Source organism: Erythrolamprus reginae, chromosome 4, assembly GCF_031021105.1.
Source record: "Erythrolamprus reginae isolate rEryReg1 chromosome 4, rEryReg1.hap1, whole genome shotgun sequence".
In the NCBI taxonomy this organism is placed as follows: Eukaryota; Metazoa; Chordata; class Lepidosauria; order Squamata; family Dipsadidae; genus Erythrolamprus; species Erythrolamprus reginae.
Genome location: NC_091953.1, coordinates 34,818,055 through 34,838,601, shown reverse-complemented (window position 1 = coordinate 34,838,601; position 20,547 = coordinate 34,818,055). Strand labels below are relative to the sequence as shown.

The 20,547-nt window shown below is 39.1% G+C and overlaps 1 protein-coding gene across 5 annotated transcripts in view; it reads right to left on the bottom strand.

Annotated features, from left to right (window-relative positions):
* The window catches only part of CFAP44 (cilia and flagella associated protein 44), an 82,489-nt gene that overhangs the window by 41,570 nt on the left and 20,372 nt on the right, over positions 1-20,547 (bottom strand). For 4 of the 5 annotated variants that reach the window (XR_011558957.1, XR_011558956.1, XM_070750033.1 and 1 more), the window contains exons 9-19: positions 18,752-18,916; positions 18,024-18,179; positions 16,590-16,637; positions 14,799-14,898; positions 13,567-13,661; positions 10,987-11,196; positions 9,958-10,068; positions 7,345-7,497; positions 4,967-5,194; positions 4,078-4,220; positions 1,502-1,772 (exon numbers count right to left, since the gene is read on the bottom strand). Coding sequence is in view for 3 of the 5 variants with exons in the window: in XM_070750033.1 (XP_070606134.1) it covers positions 1,502-1,772; positions 4,078-4,220; positions 4,967-5,194; positions 7,345-7,497; positions 9,958-10,068; positions 10,987-11,196; positions 13,567-13,661; positions 14,799-14,898; positions 16,590-16,637; positions 18,024-18,179; positions 18,752-18,916 (1,680 nt within the window). In the remaining 2 variants the exon portion in view is untranslated. The remainder of the gene's footprint in view (positions 1-1,501; positions 1,773-4,077; positions 4,221-4,966; positions 5,195-7,344; positions 7,498-9,957; positions 10,069-10,986; positions 11,197-13,566; positions 13,662-14,798; positions 14,899-16,589; positions 16,638-18,023; positions 18,180-18,751; positions 18,917-20,547) is intronic. The other variant, XM_070750031.1, reaches the window with a different exon arrangement.

Below are 20,547 nucleotides of genomic sequence, written 5' to 3'. Positions count from 1 at the left end.
AATATTTCATTTGAACAACAGCATGTGAAATTGACTATCAGTCAGTGTTGCTTCCTAAGTGGACAATTTGATTTCACAAAAGTTTGATTTACTTGAATTTATATTCTGTTTTTTAAGTTTTCCCTTTATTTTTTTTGAGCAGTGTATATAAGCTTGCTTTGAAATAGATCTATAGTAGTCCCCCTTCCTTTTCATTATCAGCAAAAATGTTACACATACACACACACACACACACACACACACACACACACACACATATATATATATATATATATATATGAATAGGTATAGTTATAGGCATAGTTCCCTCTAAGCTGAGCAGTGAGCAATCGCTCACTTAAAAATCATCATCAACTCAGAGTTTTCCAAACCTGCCCAGAAGCCGAGAGGGAAAGAGTGAGAGGGAAGGAGAGAGAGAGGAAGAGAGGAAGAGTGAGAAACAGATAGAAAAAAGAGAGGAAGGAAAAGAGAAAGAAAAAGAATGGGAGTAAGGAAGAGAGAAAGAAAATCAAAATCTAGTTTGAAACTAGCTCAACTATTTAAGTGGCATTTTGATATTGATAGAGTTGCCCTATCATGAGCTCACTGTTATAGACACACAGTATTATTTTGAAATTATCTGAGGCAAAACAGGGTGGGTTTTTTATTTGTTTGTTTGTTTATTTATTATTATTATTATTATTTCTGTGCCGCCCAGTCCCGGAGGGACTGCCGCTCAGACACTATACTTTTCCGCCCCCCCCCCCCCAAAAAAATAGAGGGAACACTGGTTATAGGTATAGTTCTAGTTATATATGTTTATCCCAGGCATGTTTAAATTCAGTTACATGGTTGGTAAATCCACAGTAACTGAATTTAAACATGCCCGGGATAAACATATATCCACTGTAAGATAAAATACAGGAAATAGTATAAGGGCAGACTAGATGGACTATGAGGTCTTTTTCTGCCGTCAGTCTTCTATGTTTCTAGGTAGTCTTTGACCTGTAACGGGTAGCTTAATTATTATTCATAGATGATAGACTTCAAAATAGTTGCTTATGAACTATCTTTGAAGTTACAACTGCCAAACCCCTCCTGCAGTCACATTGCATTCCAGGAAATTGGCAAATGGCTCACCTTGTGACTATTTGCAGCACTCTATTGTCTTATGACTGCAATTTGAAAGTTTTGCTGTTTTCCAGTGGAAAACTATAAAAAACACCCATTGGATATGCTTAATTCATTCAACAACCAAAGGGTTCACTTCACAACTGTGGTGACTTCATGACCCTCATAAAAATGGTTATAAAATCAAGTTTGGTCACATGTATGTTGATTTATAAATTACAACTGAAATTCCAGGCTTTGCTATAATGGTAAATCAAGGACTACCTATATGTACATCTATATGTTTATGTACTGTGTGTCTAGGTTATGGAGAAAATTGTGAATATTTCCCAATCAAAAAGTACTTCAATGATACGGGGAAACATACTGAGTAATCCTGTTTGTTACTTACTCTTGGAGAGGGCACTTTAGTCCTCAGGACTTTCTTAACTTCCTCAGCAGAAAGAATGTTATATGCAAAGATATTGCCATCTGCTCCACAAGTTACTAGAAATCGATCATCAAAACTTGAATATATCCCTTGAATTTGCCCATAGTCATTATCATGCAAACCAAATGACCACTGTCCAGCTATGTTGTCCACAGAGAGTTCTTTGTTGTGGAGGGGATAAATCCTTATTATTCCATTCTGCATCCCACAAAACATGAGTAAACCTGTAGAGCTGAAAAAATTAACACATGAACATGATGGTTTTTCTTCATATACTTTGCCGATATCTATGTACGTCTGTTTATGCTGGGGATAAAATAGAAGACATGAGACAGTTCCACTAGGGAGACTAGATCAGAAAAAAAAAACCCACTGGAGTTCTAAAACTACTTGTCTAACTGAGCTTTGCCTCCTATCCCCTCTACGCAACCTTGTGATACTTAGTGAATCACAAACCTCAAAATGTTTCTCAGGGCTTAAAAAATATTTAACTGACCTTTGCATAGGTAACATTTACAGTGTTCCCTCGATTTTCGCGGGTTCAAACTTCACGAAAAGTCTATACCACGGTTTTTCAAAAATATTAATAAAAAAATACTTTGCGTTTTTTTCCCTATACCATGGTTTTTCCCGCCCGATGACATCATATGTCATCACCAAACTTTTGTCCGCCTTTAATAAATATTTTTTTAAATAAACTTTAATAAATAAACATGGTGAGTAATAATCTAAATGGTTGCTAAATTGTAATTTAGGGGCTTAAAGTGTTAATGCAAGGTTGTGATACTGTTCATAGCCAAAAATAGTGTATTTACTTCCGCATCTCCACTTCGCGGAAATTCAATTTTCGCAGGCGGTCTTGGAACGCATCCCTCGCGAAAATTGAGGGAACACTGTATTGAGTATTTCCATCAAGACAATATTTAAGAGCTGAGGTGACGCAGTGGGTAGAGTGCAGTACTGCAGGCCACTAAAGCTGACTGCTAGATCTGTAGGTCAGCGGTTCAAATCTCATCACCAGCTCAAGGTTGGCTCAGCCTTCCATCTTTCCGAGGTGGGTAAAATGAGGACCTGGATTGTGGGGGTAATAGGCTGGCTCTGTTAAAAAGTGCTCAGCTGCCTTGAGTCTAAGGAAAAGGGCGGCATTTAAAAAATAAATGAATGAATGAATGAATGAATGAATGAATGAATAAACGAATAAACAAACAAACAAATAAACAAACAAACAAATAAATAAATAAATAAATTTCTTATTAGTCACAGCAGATGAGAAAAGAAATATCCTATGATGATAAAACTGGCAGAGAACTTCATTGCAACTCTTGATAAGAGACAGAATCTATAGCAATGATGGCGAACCAATGGCACGGGTGCCACAGGTGCCACAGGTGGCACACGGAGCCGTATCTGCTGATACACAAGCCATTGCCCTACCTCAGCTCCAATGTGCATGTGCATGCCGACCAGTTGATTATCGGATCACAAGGAGGCTATGGGAGGGCTTTTTAGCTTACAAAGGGCCTCCAGGGGAATGGGGGAGGGCATTTTTGCCCTCTCCAGGCTCCAGGAAAGCCTCTAGAGCCTGGGCAGGATGAAAACAGGCCTACTGGGCCCACCAGAAGTTGGGAAATGGGCCATTTGTGGCCTCCAGATGGCCTCCAGGGTGGGGGAAGGCCGTTCTCACCTTCCCCAGGCATTGAATTATGAGTGTGGGCACTCGCACATGCACTTTCAGCACCCAAGGGAAAAAAGGTTCACAATCACTGAACTATAACAATATTATTTCTCTGCCAAAAAACAGATTGCCATATTCTACTCCCTGCACATTTGAGGATGTCACCTGAATAATTTATGAGCAGGTAGGAAGTTTCTGCATCCTGAAAACTCTTAAATTCCATATTCAATTTGATATCAAGTATACAAAGTCACTACTGTACTCACTACTTTTGTCTCTCCTGTTACCAACAGTGGGCCACAAAGAGACTTGAAATCTGTGACCTTGCAAGTAATCCACTGCTTGCTAAAAAACAATATTTACCTCTATAAGCAGAAAAATTATATCTTGGGGAGGGGGGTGAAATCTGAGATCACCTCCACGTTAGTATAGCATCATATTTTTCATATCTGGTTTTTATAGATAAAATGAATTTGAATCATGACCGAGAGGCTTGGATTTGGATGTAGCATAAAAAGGAGAAAAGTATATTTTGCCCTTCTATATGCTTGATCAAATAAGTAGAACTGGGAAAATAATTTGTGATTTCAAAATAACTCATCTTTGGCTCAGGTTAAATAAATGTGAGAGTAAGGAAAAAGAATACTACCCAATCAAACACAGTATCAGTAACCTCCATAATATCCGCAACAAAATCAAATGGGTTTGGTTTTTATCATAATTTATCTTCCATTGTATTTTTACATTATTTACAAGTACATTTTAATGAAGATCTACATGCTAAAAATAAGCCCCAAAAAATGTTTTTTAACATCGGCCCTAAAATTCTTTCTTCTTTTACAGGCTGAAAAAGCTTTGTTACCAAAACGTGATGCGGTTAATGGGAATGTCATCTGCATCTTCAATAGGGATAACATCAAAGGGTTCATCCTGTCGAGTCTCAGGATCTTTTTGCTGCTGAGAGGAAAATTCACAGTGATACAAAAACCCTGTGTCATATTCTCCCTGGGGGGGAAAAAGACAATGTTGTAAGAAGTTTCTGGAACAGTTTTGAGTTGAGTTCCAAGATCTGACATTATTTAATTTATGCCTACCACAGGAGAAATAAAAATACATTAATAACTATAATTTAAATGTAACAATTTAACATTAAATGTAATAATTTAACATTAAATGTAATAATTTAACATTAAGTGTAATAATTTAACATTAAATGTAATAATTTAACATTAAATGTAATAATTTAACATAACCTTCTGCCGCACGAATCCCAGCGACCGGTTAGGTCCCACAGAGTTGGCTTTCTCCAGGTCCCGTGGACTAAACAATGTCGTTTGGCGGGACCCAGGAGAAGAGCCTTCTCTGTGGCGGCCCCGACCCTCTGGAACCAGCTCCCCCCCGGAGATCAGAACTGCCCCCACCCTCCTTGCCTTTCGTAAAGTTCTTAAGACCCATCTCTGCCGTCAGGCATGGGGGAACTGAGACATCTCCCCCGGGCCTATACAGTTTATACATGGTATGTTTGTGGGTATGCTTGCTTTTAATAATGGGGGGTTTAGTGTTTTTTAAATTATTAGATTTGTTCTTACATTGTCTTTGTTATTGTTGTGAGCCTCCCCGAATTTATGGAGAGGGGCAGCATACAAATCTAATAAATAATAATAATAATAATAATAATAATTATTATTATTATTATTATTATTATTATTATTATTATTATTATTATTATTATGTAAATGAATAACATTTACCAATGATAACCAGAATCTCCCTGGACTGGAGTAAAACCCACAAAGAATGGGACTTGGAGTTTCTGGGATGTAGATTTCTGGAAGTGGTTCCTCTTCAACAGGCACTTCTTCAGGCATCTCTATTTCTTCAAGTGTTTTCCCCTGGTCCAGCTGTTGATTGATCCATTGCTGCTTTTCTTTCTCTTTCTTTTCTTTAATTTTTTCTCTGCGTCTAATTTCATCTTCTCTCTTTATAGAACCAATGAAATTCAGTGTAAGATTAGGTTCTTGAAGGAAGGGGAAACATGTGGTTCCATATATTAAGTTATAACAAGACACAACAGAAGATGCTGTTCAAACCTTTTTGTTTATTTCATTAAAAAATATAAAACATGTTTCCTCTGATCAATCCTATTTCATGTAACATACAATACAGTACTGTATTTGGGTCTTAAATTACATGTACGACAGAAAACATGTACAGTGGTACCTCGGTATTCGACCATAATCCGTTCCAAAAGTGTGGTCGAGAACCGATTTGGTCGAATACCGAATTAATTTATCCCATAGGAAATAATGGAAATGGGTTTAATTGGTTTCCAGCTCCTATTTCCTTTATTTCCTATGGGATAAAGATCTGAGGAAGGGTGGGGGCAGCTGCAATGCCGGCAGTTTCGGGGGTTCCTTCTTCCCTTTAAGCAGCTACACCAACTTTCTCCTTCTCGGCGAGGGTGGCTTTCCTTCGAGCAGCAGCAGCGCCGGGAACGTCAGCAGCTTCCCTTTCTCGTGTGACGTTCCCGGCGCTGCTGCTGCTTGAAGGAAAGCCGCCCTCGCTGAGAAGGAGAAAGTTGGTGTAGCTGCTTAAAGGGAAGAAGGAGCCCCCGAAACTGCCAGTATTGCAGCTGCCCCCACCCTTCCTACACCTTTCCGCTCCAAGCTGTAGGCAGCTTCGGGGGCTCCTTCTTCCCTTTAAGCAACTACACCAACTTTCTCCTTCTCAGCGAGGGCGGCTTTCCTTCAAGCAGCAGCAGCGCCGGGAACGTCACATGAGAAAGGGAAGCTGCTGACGTTCCCGGCGCTGCTGCTGCTTGAAGGAAAGCCGCCCTCGCTGAGAAGGAGAAAGTTGGTGTAGCTGCTTAAAGGGAAGAAGGAACCCCCGAAACTGCCGGCATTGCAGCTGCCCCCACCCTTCCTACACCTTTCCGCTCCAAGCTGTAGGGAGTGGGGGGGGGCTGCAATACCGTCAGTTTCGGGGGGGCTCCTTTCCTTTAAGCAGTTACACCAACTTTCTCTTTCCCGAGAGTAGCGACGGCAGCAGAGGCTTTCCTTAGAGCAGCAGCAGCGCCGGGAACGTTCCCTGCTGAATGAAAGGCATTCGGCTCGGCTCGGCTCGGCTGTTTGAATTCCGAAGCTTTGTTCGAATTGCAAGGCAAAAGTTTTTGGATTTTCCTGGTCGAAAACCGATTTGTTCGAGCTGAGAAGCGTTCGAATACCGAGGTACCACTGTATTTAGAATAATTAACTCCTAGTCCTACTGTTAATCTATTAAATTTTCAAAAAATAAGTTTACAAACTATTAGACAAAACTGAAAATGTTATATCTTGATACTACATTTTTAATACATAAATCACCTCCAGAATTTTTAATTAGCCTGTTTTTATATATATAAATCTACGAAAACAAATATATATATATATATATATCCTAGTCTCCCTTAATTTTCAAATTCAGCTAAAAAACATGTTATATATCTATATCTATATCTATATCTATATCTATATCTATATCTATATCTATATCTATATATATATATATATATATATATATAGAGAGAGAGAGAGAGAGAGAGAGAGACAGACAGACAGACAGACAGACAGACAGAGAGAGAGACAGAGAGACAGAGACAGACAGACAGACAGACAGACAGACAGAGACAGGCAGACAGACAGAGAGAGAGAGACAGAGAGAGACAGAGAGAGAGAATAGGACAGGATGTTCTGGAAGCAAGGGTGGCTTTAGGCTGAGGTTAACTAGATGCTGCCCTAAACCAGGGATAGGCAAAGTTGGCTCTTCTATGATATGTGGACTTCAACTCCCAGAATTCCTGAGCTAGCATGATTGGCTCAGGAATTCTGGGAGTTGAAGTCCACAAGTCATAGAAGAGCCAACTTTGCCTACCCCTGCCCTAGACTATGCCATAGCTGATTGGGTGCCAATGCATCCCTCACTCTCAATCATTCTAAAATGCAAATCTTTGCATTGGTGAGATATAATGTACCCCTACGAATTGCGTGACATAAACCCTTGAGCTGCTACTGTCTGGAAGGCAAACAGAATGTTTCCCAAGCAGATTACTCTATCATGGAAGATTTTCCACTGTGTTAGCACAATATTTTACCAATATCCGAGATTTGATGCTCCGGAAACGAAAATATTCTGCAGGTAGATCTTTGATCCTATAGGTAGTTACTGCACTGTAGGCCATAGGGTTTGGGGCAGGAACCTGAACAACGATGCCATTCTGACAGAGGATAAGAAGCTTGCTCTCTGGCTGTAGATCAGAACATGAAATACAACTAGCATATATAAACACATACACACACACACATATTACATTTCCAGATGTAATAACAAAACAAACCTCTTCCAGTTAAATAAATTGGAAAAAGACAGATCAAATATAAAAACACATGAAAATAAATGCACATTGGTCCAATATTTATAATCTTTACTATCATTAAAATGTTCATCACATCACTTAGAATATATAGTGGTATCGCTACTTAAGAACTTAATTCGTTCCGTGACCAGGTTCTTAAGTAGAAACGTTCTTAAGTAGAAGCAATTTTTCCCATAGGAATCAATGTAAAAGCAAGTAATGCATGCAAACCTATTAGGAAAGAAATAAAAGCTCGGAATTTGGGTAGGAGGAGGAGGAGGAGGAAGAAGACAAGGAGGAGAGTTGCTGCCGAAGGAAGAAGGTGAGGTGAGGTGAATCAAAAAAATCCAAAACTTTAAGGCTTAAAAATAGAGGGACACTGAGGCGGTGAGGAGAAGCACATGCCCCTAATACACCCGGCGCGAGGCTGCCTCCCATACACTGCCTCCCATACACTGCCTCCCATACACTGTCTCCCATACACTGGCTGCTGCTGCTGCTAGTTGCTGCCTCTTCCTTCCCATGCTGAAGGGCTACCCCCTCCTCTCGCTCACTCGCTTTGTAGCCGGCGCCTTTCCATCGCTATATCTACATGAAACCGCTGGGTGAGATCATCCAAGGGCATGGGGTGAGGTATCATCAATATGCAGATGATACCCAGCTTTACATCTCCACCCCTTGTCCAGTCAGCGAAGCAGTGGAAGTGATGTGCCGGTGCCTGGAGGCTGTTGGGGTCTGGATGGGTGTCAACAGACTCAAACTCAACCCTGATAAGACGGAGTGGCTGTGGGTTTTGCCTCCCAAGGACAATTCCATCTGTCCGTCCATTACCCTGGGGGGGAATCACTAACCCCCTCAGAGAGGGTCCGCAACTTGGGCGTCCTCCTCGATCCACAGCTCACATTAGAGAAACATCTTTCAGCTGTGGCGAGGGGGACGTTTGCCCAGGTTCGCCTGGTCCACCAGTTGTGGCTCTATTTGGACCGGGAGTCACTGCTCACAGTCACTCATGCCCTCATCACCTCGTGGCTCGACTACTGTAATGCTCTCTACATGGGGCTACCTTTGAAAAGTGTTCGGAAACTTCAGATCGTGCAAAATGCAGCTGCGAGAGAGTCTTCGGAGAGGGGCGGCATACAAATCTAATAAATTATTATTATTATTATTATTATTATTATTATTATTATTATTATTATTATTATTATCATGGGCTTTCCTAAATATGCCCATGTCACACCAACACTCCGCAGTCTGCATTGGTTGCTGATCAGTTTCCGGTCACAATTCAAAGTGTTGGTTATGACCTATAAAGCCCTTCATGGCACCGGACCAGAATATCTCCGGGACCGCCTTCTGCCGCACAAATCCCAGCGACCAGTTAGGTCCCACAGAGTTGGCCTTCTCCGGGTCCCGTCAACTAAACAATGTCGTTTGGCGGGACCCAGGGGAAGAGCCTTCTCTGTGGCGGCCCCGACCCTTTGGAACCAACTCCCCCCGGATATCAGAGTTGCCCCCACCCTCCTAGCCTTTTGTAAGCTCCTTAAAACTCACCTCTGTCGTCAGGCATGGGGGAATTGATACTTTCCCTCCCCCTAGGCTTATAAAAATTTATGCATGGTATGCTAGTATGTATGATTAGTTTTTAAATTGGGGTTTTAAATTAAGTTAAACTTAAATATTAGATTTGTTTACATTGTACTATTATTGCTGTGAGCCGCCCCAAGTCTGCGGAGAGGGGCGGCATATAAATCTGATAAATAAATAAATAAATAAATGAATGAATGAATGAATGAATGAATAAATAAATAAATATATGGTGACTCCTTGGCTGCCCAGAGCGAAGGGAGCGTTTCTTTTCTCTGGGCACTGCAGAGGTTTATTCCCTGTCCAAACACCCAGAGAATGGAAAAAGCTTCATTCGCTCTGGACTGCCAAAGCCTTGTTAAGCACCACCAAAATGCTCCTCTGGCAGCCCAGATGGCCAGGATTAAAGGGGAAATGGCAGGAAACTGGCCGGGCCTTCGTGCCGCTCTCAAATTTCCTGGGAAATTTTTCCGGGCTCGGGTTCTTAAGTAGAAAATGGTTCTTAAGTAAAGGCAAAAAAACCTTGAACACCCAGTTCTTATCTAGAAAAGTTCTTAAGTAGAGGCGTTCTTAAGTAGAGTTACTACTGTATATAGATATTATATAGATATGAAATATATATAGATATATTTAATATATTTATATCAATATTTAAATGTATATTTATTTAAATAATATAACTTAATTCTTACAACACTAGATCATTGTACATAGAAAAATTAACAAACATGAGGTTCATATACAAATCAAAGCAAAGTAGCTACTCACATGGGAATGGGGTGACCATTGCAATGCCTGTACTGGTCCTGGAACACTAATGAATCCAATAGGATCATATTTGTCGTCAACAGTAAAGAAGAAAACAGTTTTATCTTTGCTCTGAAATAGAAAAACTTGATTGTTAGCAAAATAATGGATTGCATATTTTGCATATTGGTCCAAGACCAATCATTAATCAATTTTCTTTGCAATAGAGGATCATCAGAAATATGCCTCCATTACCTTAGCAAACTGCAAAGTAATACATATGAAATCATTGCTTCCCTTAAATTCATTCCAGGCCAAACTTTGAAATCATTTAAAATCCGCTATAAAATCAACATAAATTAGGTCTAAGGCTACAGATCCTACTTTAGAACTTGATCATAAGTTCTTGACATACAAATCTAATAAATGAATGAATGAATGAATGAATGAATGAATAAACAAACAAACAAACAAACAAATAAATCATAAGGCATAAATATCAAGTCCTGCTTTTCTCTGCATGCTTTCTCATGCAGCTTATTATTATTATTATTATTATTGTTGTTGTTGTTGTTGTTGTTGTTGTTGTTGTTGTTGTTGTTTATTAGATTTTATTAACAAGTACAATGGTACCTCTATTTACGAACTTAATTCATTCCGTGGCCAGGTTCTTAAGTAGAAAAGTTTGTAAGAAGAAGCAATTTTTCCCATAGGGATCAATGTAAAAGCAAATAATGTGTGCGATTGGGGAAACCACAGGAAGGGTGGAGGCCCTGTTTCCTCCCAGGAGATTTCTAGAGAGGCCCCACAGAGGCTTTCCCCCCCCTTTTCCAGCCCTGTTTCCTCCCAGGAGATTCTTAGAGAGGCCCCATGGAGGCTTCTCCCTGCCTCTTCTGGTTACAGTTTCAGAGGCTCGTGTCTTAAGTGGAAAATGGTTCTTGGGTAGAGGCAACAAAATTTTGAACACCTGGTTCTTATCTAGAAAAGTCCGTAAGTAGAGGCGTCTGTTGGTAGATGTACCACAGTATTCACATTAAAGTCAATACATACCCCTGTGGCTAGTATTTCCCCATTACGTTCATAGGCCAAAGCTGTAACTACTGACACATGAGGTTTAAAAGCCTGTTTCAGACGCAAAGCCGCATCGCCTACATTTTCCCGTCCAGCAATGACAGGCAGTCCTTTGGGATTATAAAGTTCAATTATGCGAATAATGCCATCCTGGAAACCTATAGCAATTATACCTCCTTTAGGATTCACCTTAGACAAAAAAAATTGTTGCATTAATATAAGGTACTTTGAGAAAACATCTACTAAATCTGTGAAAATTTGATACATAAAGTAGTTGATATGGATAAAGAACAATTTTGCATGATTGTGATTGACATTTTATTTCCAAAAGCAGTATAAGTTGAAAGATAATGTGGAATACAAGCTGTACTCTGCATAAATACAGATCAAACTACTCAAACCACTCAAATGGCTATCTAACATCTGTTCGAAATACATTGAGAGGAGATCTACTCCTTCTCTGGATAATTAGTTCTATTATTTATTTATTAGATTAGATTATTAGATTTATTTATTTATTAGATTTGTATGCCGCCCCTCTCCGTAGACTTGGGGCGGCTCACAGCAATAATAAATAACAAATCTAATAATTTAAAAGAAACACTAAAAGCCCCATTATTAAAAGCAAACATACACACAAGCATACCATACATAACTGTATAGGCCCGGGGGAGATGTTTCAATTCCCCCATGCCTGATGGCAAAGGTGGGTTTTAAGGAGTTTACGAAAGGCGAGGAGGGTGGGGGCAGTTCTAATCTAATCTAATCTCTGGGGGGAGCTGGTCTTTTTTTCCCCCAGGGAGAATATGACACAGGGTTTTTGTATCACTGTGTATTTTCCTCTCAGCAGCAAAAAGATCCTGAGACTTGACAGGATGAACCCTTTGATGTTATCCCTATTGAAGATGCAGATGACATTCCCATTAACCACATCACGTTTTGGTAACAGAGAAGGTTCTTCCCCTGGGTCCCGCCAAACGGTATTGTTTAGTTGACAGGACCTGGAAAAGGCCAACTCTGTGGGACCTAATCGGTCGCTGGGATTCGTTTGGCAGAAGGCGGTCCCGGAGATATTCTGGCCTAATGCCATGAAGGGCTTTATAGGTCATAACCAACACTTTGAATTGTGACCGGAAACTGATCGGCAACCAATGCAGACTGCGGAGTGTTGGTGTAACATGGTCATACCTAGGGAAGCCCATGATTGCTCTCGCAGCTGCATTCTGCACGATCTGAAGTTTCCGAACACTTTTCAAAGGTAGCCCCATGTAGAGAGCATTACAGTAGTCGAACCTTGAGGTGATGAGGGCATGAGTGACTGTGATCAGTGAGTCCCGGTCCAGATAGGGCCGCAACTGGTGCACTAGGCAAACCTGGGCAAACGTCCCCCTCGCCACAGCTGAAAGATGGTTCTCTAATGTGAGCTGTGGATCAAGGAGGATGCCCAAGTTGCGGACCCTCTCTGAGGGGGTCAATAATCCCCCCCCAGGGTTATGGACGGACAGATGGAATTGTCCCTGGGAGGCAAAACCTACAGCCACTCCGTCTTATCCGAGTTGAGTTTGAGTCTGTTGACACCCATCCAGACCCCAACAGCCTCCAGGCACCGGCACATCACTTCCACTGCTTCGTTGACTGGACATGGGGTGGAGATGTACAGCTGGGTATCATCAGCATACTGATGATACCTCACCCCATGTCCCTGAATGATCTCACCCAGCGGTTTCATGTAGATATTAAATAGCAGGGTGGAGAGGACCGACCCCTGAGGCACCCCACAAGGGAGTAACCTTGCGGTCGACCTCTGAGCCCCCACTGACACTGACTGCGACCGACCGGAGAGGTAGGGGGAGAACCACTGAAGAACAGTGCCTCCCACTCCCAACCCCTCCAGCCGGCGCAGAAGGATACCATGGTTATCAAACTGCTCCCTGTCATTTTATTCCTACTGTAGTCTCATTTCAACTATTTAAGTTTGTTTAAATGTTTTCCTGTTCCTCTGTTTTCTTCAACGTTTTTCCTTTTCTGGAAGACTGAGTATGCTGGCATTCACCACCATTTACCCCTCCTGAGGGATGGATACATGGCTAACACAGACTAACAGATATCAGCATTCTGAAAGGCACACATGGCATTCGCCAATGTTTTTGTCAGATTTGAGGTACGTTCCTCCACCGTGTGGGAGGATTTCCAACTTTCTTTACAGAAGTTACAAGTAAATTTGTCATCTATCCTTTCTCTTTGAGATTATATCATTTCCCTTCTTCTAACATTTTTCCATTTTAAATCATAAAATCCATAAACTATCAGGTCTTTTTCCATTTTTAGGAAAAAAGTGTTTCCTAATAAACAAACTCTCTCCAATGTTTTCTGTAAATCCAAACCATTTCTCCAAAATTAAGGTACCAATAGTTTCTAGATCCAGATAACGAGAACAAGATTTGGAGAAAAAACAAAGTCTCTTCTTAATTTTATTCAGCCCCATTGTTATAAATAATTGATATTTAACAATTTACAATCAGATATAATCCATGTATTCTTTTTTCTGTGTGTACTTACTATTGTTGGAGCCCAGGTAATTGCTGTTCCTCCCTGTTTAAATTTCATATCAGCCAATTGAACGTTGCCAATGAAATCATAAATACGCACTGAACCTATGTTACATAGTTGACAGATCAAGAGAAAGTAAAGATCACAATGAAATCTGAGTTACTTATTATCTATACATTAAATAGATAAATAGATTAAAAAAAATATATACAGTACAGTAAATGTATATGGTCTACTTGGTTTATATATTAGGAGTAAAACAATAATAGAATAATAAAATATAATAGTAATACATACTAAGTGCAGTACTTATACATAATCCTTTTTGTTAGTATTTTTACTACCGATTTACCTGAACAGGTAGTAAAAAAAATGCTATAAAAAGTTTTTTAAAAGTTCCAATGATCAGCTGTGCCGTGATCGTTGGATTTTTTTTTCCACTTTCTAAAGCATTTCAAAAAAATGCAATTCAATGGCAAGAAAAGTAAGATTACATTGAGGCAAGAAAAAAACAAATGCACAGGTAGAGAACAGATGATACCTGGCTCAATAATTATGACTGTGAGAGGGATCCAGCTGTCCTAGTGTACAACCACTGAAGTATGAGTTAGCAGTGTGCTGCAGCTGCCAAAAAAAATCTATGCAGTCCTAGGCTAAATCAACAGGGATAGTATCAAGATCACATTAAATGTTAATGCCAGTGTATACAGTTTTGGTAAGGCCAGAATTAGAATACTGTGTCCAGTTCATCATAATATAAAAAAGATGTTCATTCCAGAAAGAGTGCAGAAAAGAGCAACAAAGATGGTAATTGGTCCTGGAGACTAAATGATACAATGAACAGTTGTGGGAACTAGCTATAGCAAAGAGAAGGACTAGGGGTGACATGATAGCAATCTTCCTGTATTTGAGGGGCTATCACAGAAAAGAGGGGATCAACCTATTCTTCAAGGCATCTCAGGGCAGGATAATGAGTAACGGGTGGAAAATTGTTAAAGAAAGATCCAACCTAGAATTACGGACAAATTTCCTGACATTGAGAACTACTATTCAGTGGCTCCAGAAGTAGTAGGTGCTTCATCACTGGAGGTTTTCAAGAAGAAATTGAACAACATTTGTTCAAAATGATATAGGGTGTCCTGCTTGGGCAGGGGAGTTGTATTAGAAGACCCTCAAGGTCCCTTCCAACCTTATTACTCTGTGTTCTAAAAGCAAAATTAGAAGAAAGAAGGTATACTTACGGTCAAGAGCAGTAGTTGCCATGATATATGTAACTGGAGATACACTTACGGCTTCTATCTTTCCAGAATGAAAAGTAAACAGGCATTCTGGATCACGTGTCTATAATGGAAATAATTAAAAAGGCCTTTAAAGGGCTATTGATAAAACAATTTAACAAGGTACATGTATTTTCTTTCAATCATTTTTGTCTCCTAGCACATCTTTTATCCTAAACGTAACTCTTATTTTTAGTAATTAGTATAAAAGTTTGTGTGTTTATTGTCTGGATGCAATTCCCCTTAAAATTTCATTACATACAAACACTGCCAAAGAACAGGGACAAGAAATAGAATGAGATTTTCTCAATAATTGTTTATTTCCCATAACCTGAATCTATTGTAATGTAGAATCTTAACTTGTTTTTCATGCAGTAGACGAAATGCTGAGCCAGAAACCAGAAAACCTAAAGTTCTAGTCTTCCCTTAAGCATGGAAGCCAATTGGGTGACTTTGGGTGAGTCATTTCTCTCAGCCCAACTAAACTGTTAGGGTTGTTATATAAAAAAAATAGGATATCACATATATTGTGCACATCTGGACATGTATGTATTTGAAGTTATACAGTCTTTTAAAACAGTGTTTCCCAACTTTGGCCACTTGAAGATATCTGGACTTCAACTTCCAGAATTCCCCAGCCAGCATTCGCTGGCTGGGGAATTCTGGGAGTTGAAGTCCAAATATCTTCAAGTATCTAAGATTGGGAAATACTGTATTAAAACATATACTATTTCTCTTTGGCCTGTCACTCTTTCTCAGCACAACCCACTCACAGGGTGGTTGTTTTGAGAAAAACAATAGGAGGAAGGAGTATTAGATATGTTTATTGCCTACAGTTATTTATAAAAAAATAACAAAGGATATAAAACAAACAAACAAAAATAAATACATTACTCATTTTACCTTAATTCTAACTGTAGGTTTGATTAATTTATTCATATACACAGAAACATGTGTTTATAGAAACATATTCTATTAAATAGATTTGTATATTTAAAAAGGTATTTCTGTCATTTAGTATCTCATAAATTATTATTGTTATTAAATTCCATATTGCACATAATTGCATGAAACTGGAGCTTTGGCAGAATTGATACATCTTCTAAACTTTTAAAGAAAAATGTCCATCAATTGTAAAATATCTCATCTGTTATTATTTATATCTTATTTTTCTACCAATAGGACCCTAAGGATTTATATTCATGTTATAATACAGTTACTTCACAAAAAAACCTGATTTTCTATTATTTTTTGTCCTTTCCATTACAGGTTGTAATCAGGGGTGGGTTCTACATGCCTTCTCCACCGGCTTGCATCGCGATGGAAGTGCATTTTCTGCGCACATGCAAAGCAAAAATTAGCTTCTGCACATGCGCAGAAGTAAAAATCCAAGATGACAGAATCCACGGACTGGTACCGACAGAACCAGCTCCATGACATCATCATCAATTTACTAACAGTTCTAAAGAACTAGTTAGAACCAGTAGGACCCCACCTCTGGTTATAATGTAATGGCTTGACAGGGCGTAGCTTTAAATTTGGTACTTCTAACTTCTATTACTTTTGTCCATTTTCCATTTTTATACTATAAATATAAAATACTAATCATGTCTCTTAAAATTACTAGTGGTTTTAAACACGTTTTAAAATAACACTAGTTACTAGTGATATTGTAAAAGTAATTTTACTTATTCATCACATATATCATATAATAGAAGGATACAGCGAAGAAAGGAAATATGAAGTAAAACTTACAACATTCGAGAAACTTAAATCAAGCTTCCATATAGCTCCATTGAAATCCTAAAGAATCATAATTATAATAATATTTGGTTATTATTCCATTTTTCCTTTTTTAAAAGCATAGCACTGGTTTTGAAAAAAATAACTGCAAGTTTGTGATTTGTATACATTAACTATATGTGTTAAATATTGTCCAAGGCAATTTCTCTTCACTCAATGAGGCCTAGGTAAGCCAAAAGGTTGGACACCCATAATTAAAAAGCTTTTTTAAAATTATAAATGTGAGGGTAAAATGTCTTGTCTTATACAATTTCACTCTTCATTCCAATTAAATACTTCTTTATTAAAAGAAATATAAAACACAGAATATAGAACCATCTAACATTTCTCATACTGATGCCATGGTAGAACTGTAAATTTTAATATCAAATGAAGTACTGTACAGTGATACCTCATCTTACGAACTTAATTGGTTCCGGGAGGAGGTTCGTAAGGTGAAAAATCCGTAAGACGAAACAATGTTTCCCATAGGAATCAATGGAAAAGCGATTAATGCATGCAAGCCCAAAATTCACCCCTTTTTCCAGCCGAAGCGTCCATTTTTGCGCTTGTGGGATTCCACTGAGGCTCCCCTCCATGGGAAACCCCACCTCCAGACATCTGCGTTTTTGTGATGCTGCAGGGGAATCCCAGCAGGGGAATCCCAGCATCGCAAAAAAGGGGCGCTTCGCTGGCAACGGAAGTCCGGAGGTGGGGTTTCCCAGCGAGTGAAGCCTCAGCGAAATTGCAGCATAACAAAAACACCGAAGTCCTCAAAACCCCACCCCTGGACTTTGCGATGCTGCGATTTTGCTGAGGCTTCCCTCGCTGGGAAACCCCACCTCAGGACTTCCGTTGCCAGCGAAGCGCCCCTTTTTTGCGATGCTGGGATTCCCCTGCTGGGATTCCCCTGCAGCATCGCAAAAACACAGAAGTCCGGAGGTTGGGTTTCCCATGGAGGGGAGCCTCAGGGGAATCCCACCAGCACAAAAACAGGCACTTCCCTGGCAGCGGAAGGTCCAGAGGTGGGATTTCCCAATGAGGGAAGCCTTTGCCTGGCAACGGAAGTCCGGAGGCGGGGCATCCCAGCGGCAGCGGGTTCATAAGGTGAAAATAGTTCGGAAGATGAGGCAAAATAATCTTAAACCCCAGGTTCGTATCTTGAAAAGTTTGTATGATGAGGGGTTCGTAAGACGAGGTATCACTGTATTGGTTTTAATATGCATTAGTCTGATAGTACAAGTCAGTGGAGTTTCTAGAACCTGTTTTATGGTTGTGTGAACAAAGCCAATGGGAGTAAAAAGCTAGTGATATTTCAATTGATACTAAAAAAACCTATTCCCTTTGGCATTCTTGACATCATCAGTGCTGAATTGTCTATTCACTAATTATTAGAATATCTCTCACCTGAGCATACCAATATGGTTCTCCCCGTTCATGAATTTTCATCATAAAATTCAGAATGACATTTTTGCCTACTAAAAGTTCATTTATGTGTTCCATCTCTACAAGTCCAGTGTCATCCACAACATCAGCTGTGTCTATTGTTTCAAAATCCCAAACCTTCACAAAAGATTTTGAGGGGAAAGGAAGTTGTTATTGTTTTAAAATGCTAAAACATCATGACAGAATAATCTCAAAAAACTGATAATTCAAAAAGACTTTTGGGGTATGAAAAACTGTGCAGAAATAAAATAAGCAAGCAATCAGACTGATAGATAGATGTTATTCATATGTCCCAATTAACAATGGTTGAGGCCAACAGAAGATCAAGAGCCAGAATTTGGTATTAGGAGGAGGAGAAGGAAGAGGAAAGGAAGGATGTGAGAAGAAGGAGGATGAGGAGGAGAAGAAAAGATCCATGTGTCCACTGATATAAAACAGCAATATTAGATCTGGTCCACGGGACTGCCCTGGAAACAGCAAAGGACTGGCTCATGGTGCCTCATATTTTGTCAGAATGCTGGCAAAATAATTGAGATTAGTATTTATAGAATATAAATGTATAGTTGTAAATTTATTAAATTTATATAGCTGCCTAATGATTCCTGCTTTTAAATTATAAATAAGCTTGAGTACAAGATACTGTAGTTTTGTACCATTAGCACACTTATTTTTTTATAAAAACACCTTACCCTGATGTATCCATCTGTTCCAACAGTGATCAATTCTCCTTCATCCAGAATTAGCTGATTAATAGGACCATTATGACAATTTTTACGGCCAGGTCGGCAGAGTTCCACTTTTATGAGTCCTCCTTCCCAAAGAAGCAAATTACCCCATTCTGAACCTGAAAGTACCTTGAGTACAAATGAAACAATATTAATTAGTATCGTAAATCCAGATGTGTATTCCAGTAGGGACATTGTAAATAATGTAGTGCTTGCTATTACTAAAACAAATCTTTTTTAAATAATTTTCCTATAAAAAGTACTGTCTTTGTGTGCTAGAAAAATTCTAAGAAGAAAAAGACCTTGGATATTTCCAGTGGAATATTTTCATTTTTTTCCCCATGATATGCACACTCCGTATCATAAGACAACCTGCTTTGAAAATTTCCCCACATTTTAGTACATATTTATTGAGTTTCAGTTGCTATATTTCCTCAAAAGTATTGTTAATAGCATTCTTGCTCTCAGATTTCAAGGTTAGAAGGGAAATATAGCTGGAAATATAAACAGAAGAGCATCCTACTGCACAACTACAGTATTAGAATTTTGATTTGTCAAATACATTGTCCTAAAGAGGGATATATGGGAAGGGAAACCCCAAGGAGTAAATTTGGTTCATGGACAAAAGATAACTTTTATCTGCTCGGCAACGTTATATTATATAGGAGAAATAATACCGGCAGTAATACTAATCTCCATCCTAATGGCCTAACATTTTTATCTGAGTTTCTTCTCTAGATGTTTCTACCTTCAGAGATGGACCCGGATTGTGGGGGAAATAGCCTAGCTCTGTTAAAAAAGTGCTATTGCTAACATGTTGTAAGCCGCCCTGAGTCTAAGGAGAAGGGCGGCATAAAAATTGAATAAATAAAATTGAATAAATAAAGTGCTGATGAATGTGGCAAGAAGCTTTTCTATTTTAGAGACCTAGAAAGAATTATTTATTTATTTATTTATTTATTTATTTATTTATTTATTTATTTATTTATTTATTTATTTATTTATTCAATTTTTATGCCGCCCTTCTCGTTAGACTCAGGGCGGCTTACAACCTGTTAGCAATAGCACTTTTTTAACAGAGCTAGGCTATTGCCCCCACAATCCGGGTCCTCATTTTACCCTCTTTGGAAGAATGGAAGGCTGAGTCAACCTTGAGCCGGTGATGAGATTTGAACCACTGACCTTCAGATCTACAAGTCAGCTTCAGTGGCCTGCAGTACAGCGCTCTACCTGCTGCGCCACCCCGGCTCAATTATTTCAGCTAGGTAGCCTTATTAGGCAATCTAGTTTTCATTTCAAGGAAAATGATTATATTATGGCTGATGTACTGGAATGCTATTATTTGGTGTCATTTTTAGTGCAAATTGTCAGCATTGAAAGCCAACATACTATATCCAACAATGCATTATCACATCAGAAAGTGCATTCAATCATGCAAGGTACTGTACATCATGCAATGTGGCGCCAACCCTCCTTACTTACTGCAGCCATTTCTATGATATTCAATATAGTTCAGCATTTGCTTTGGAAAGCAGTAGTAAATGGGAGGAAGTTAACAATAAAATACTGCAATATAAGTGTGCCATCTGCAGGCAATATAATTCCTGACTGAAGTCCAATACGCTTTAGGTGGTAAATTTTCAAAATAAATAAAAATGCCTCCTCATCCAAATGTTACTTTATAAAACTAATTAAAATTACATTGTTTAAGTCTAATTTTTAGCCATACTAGAAAACAAAAATATCTTTCTTCACTGAAA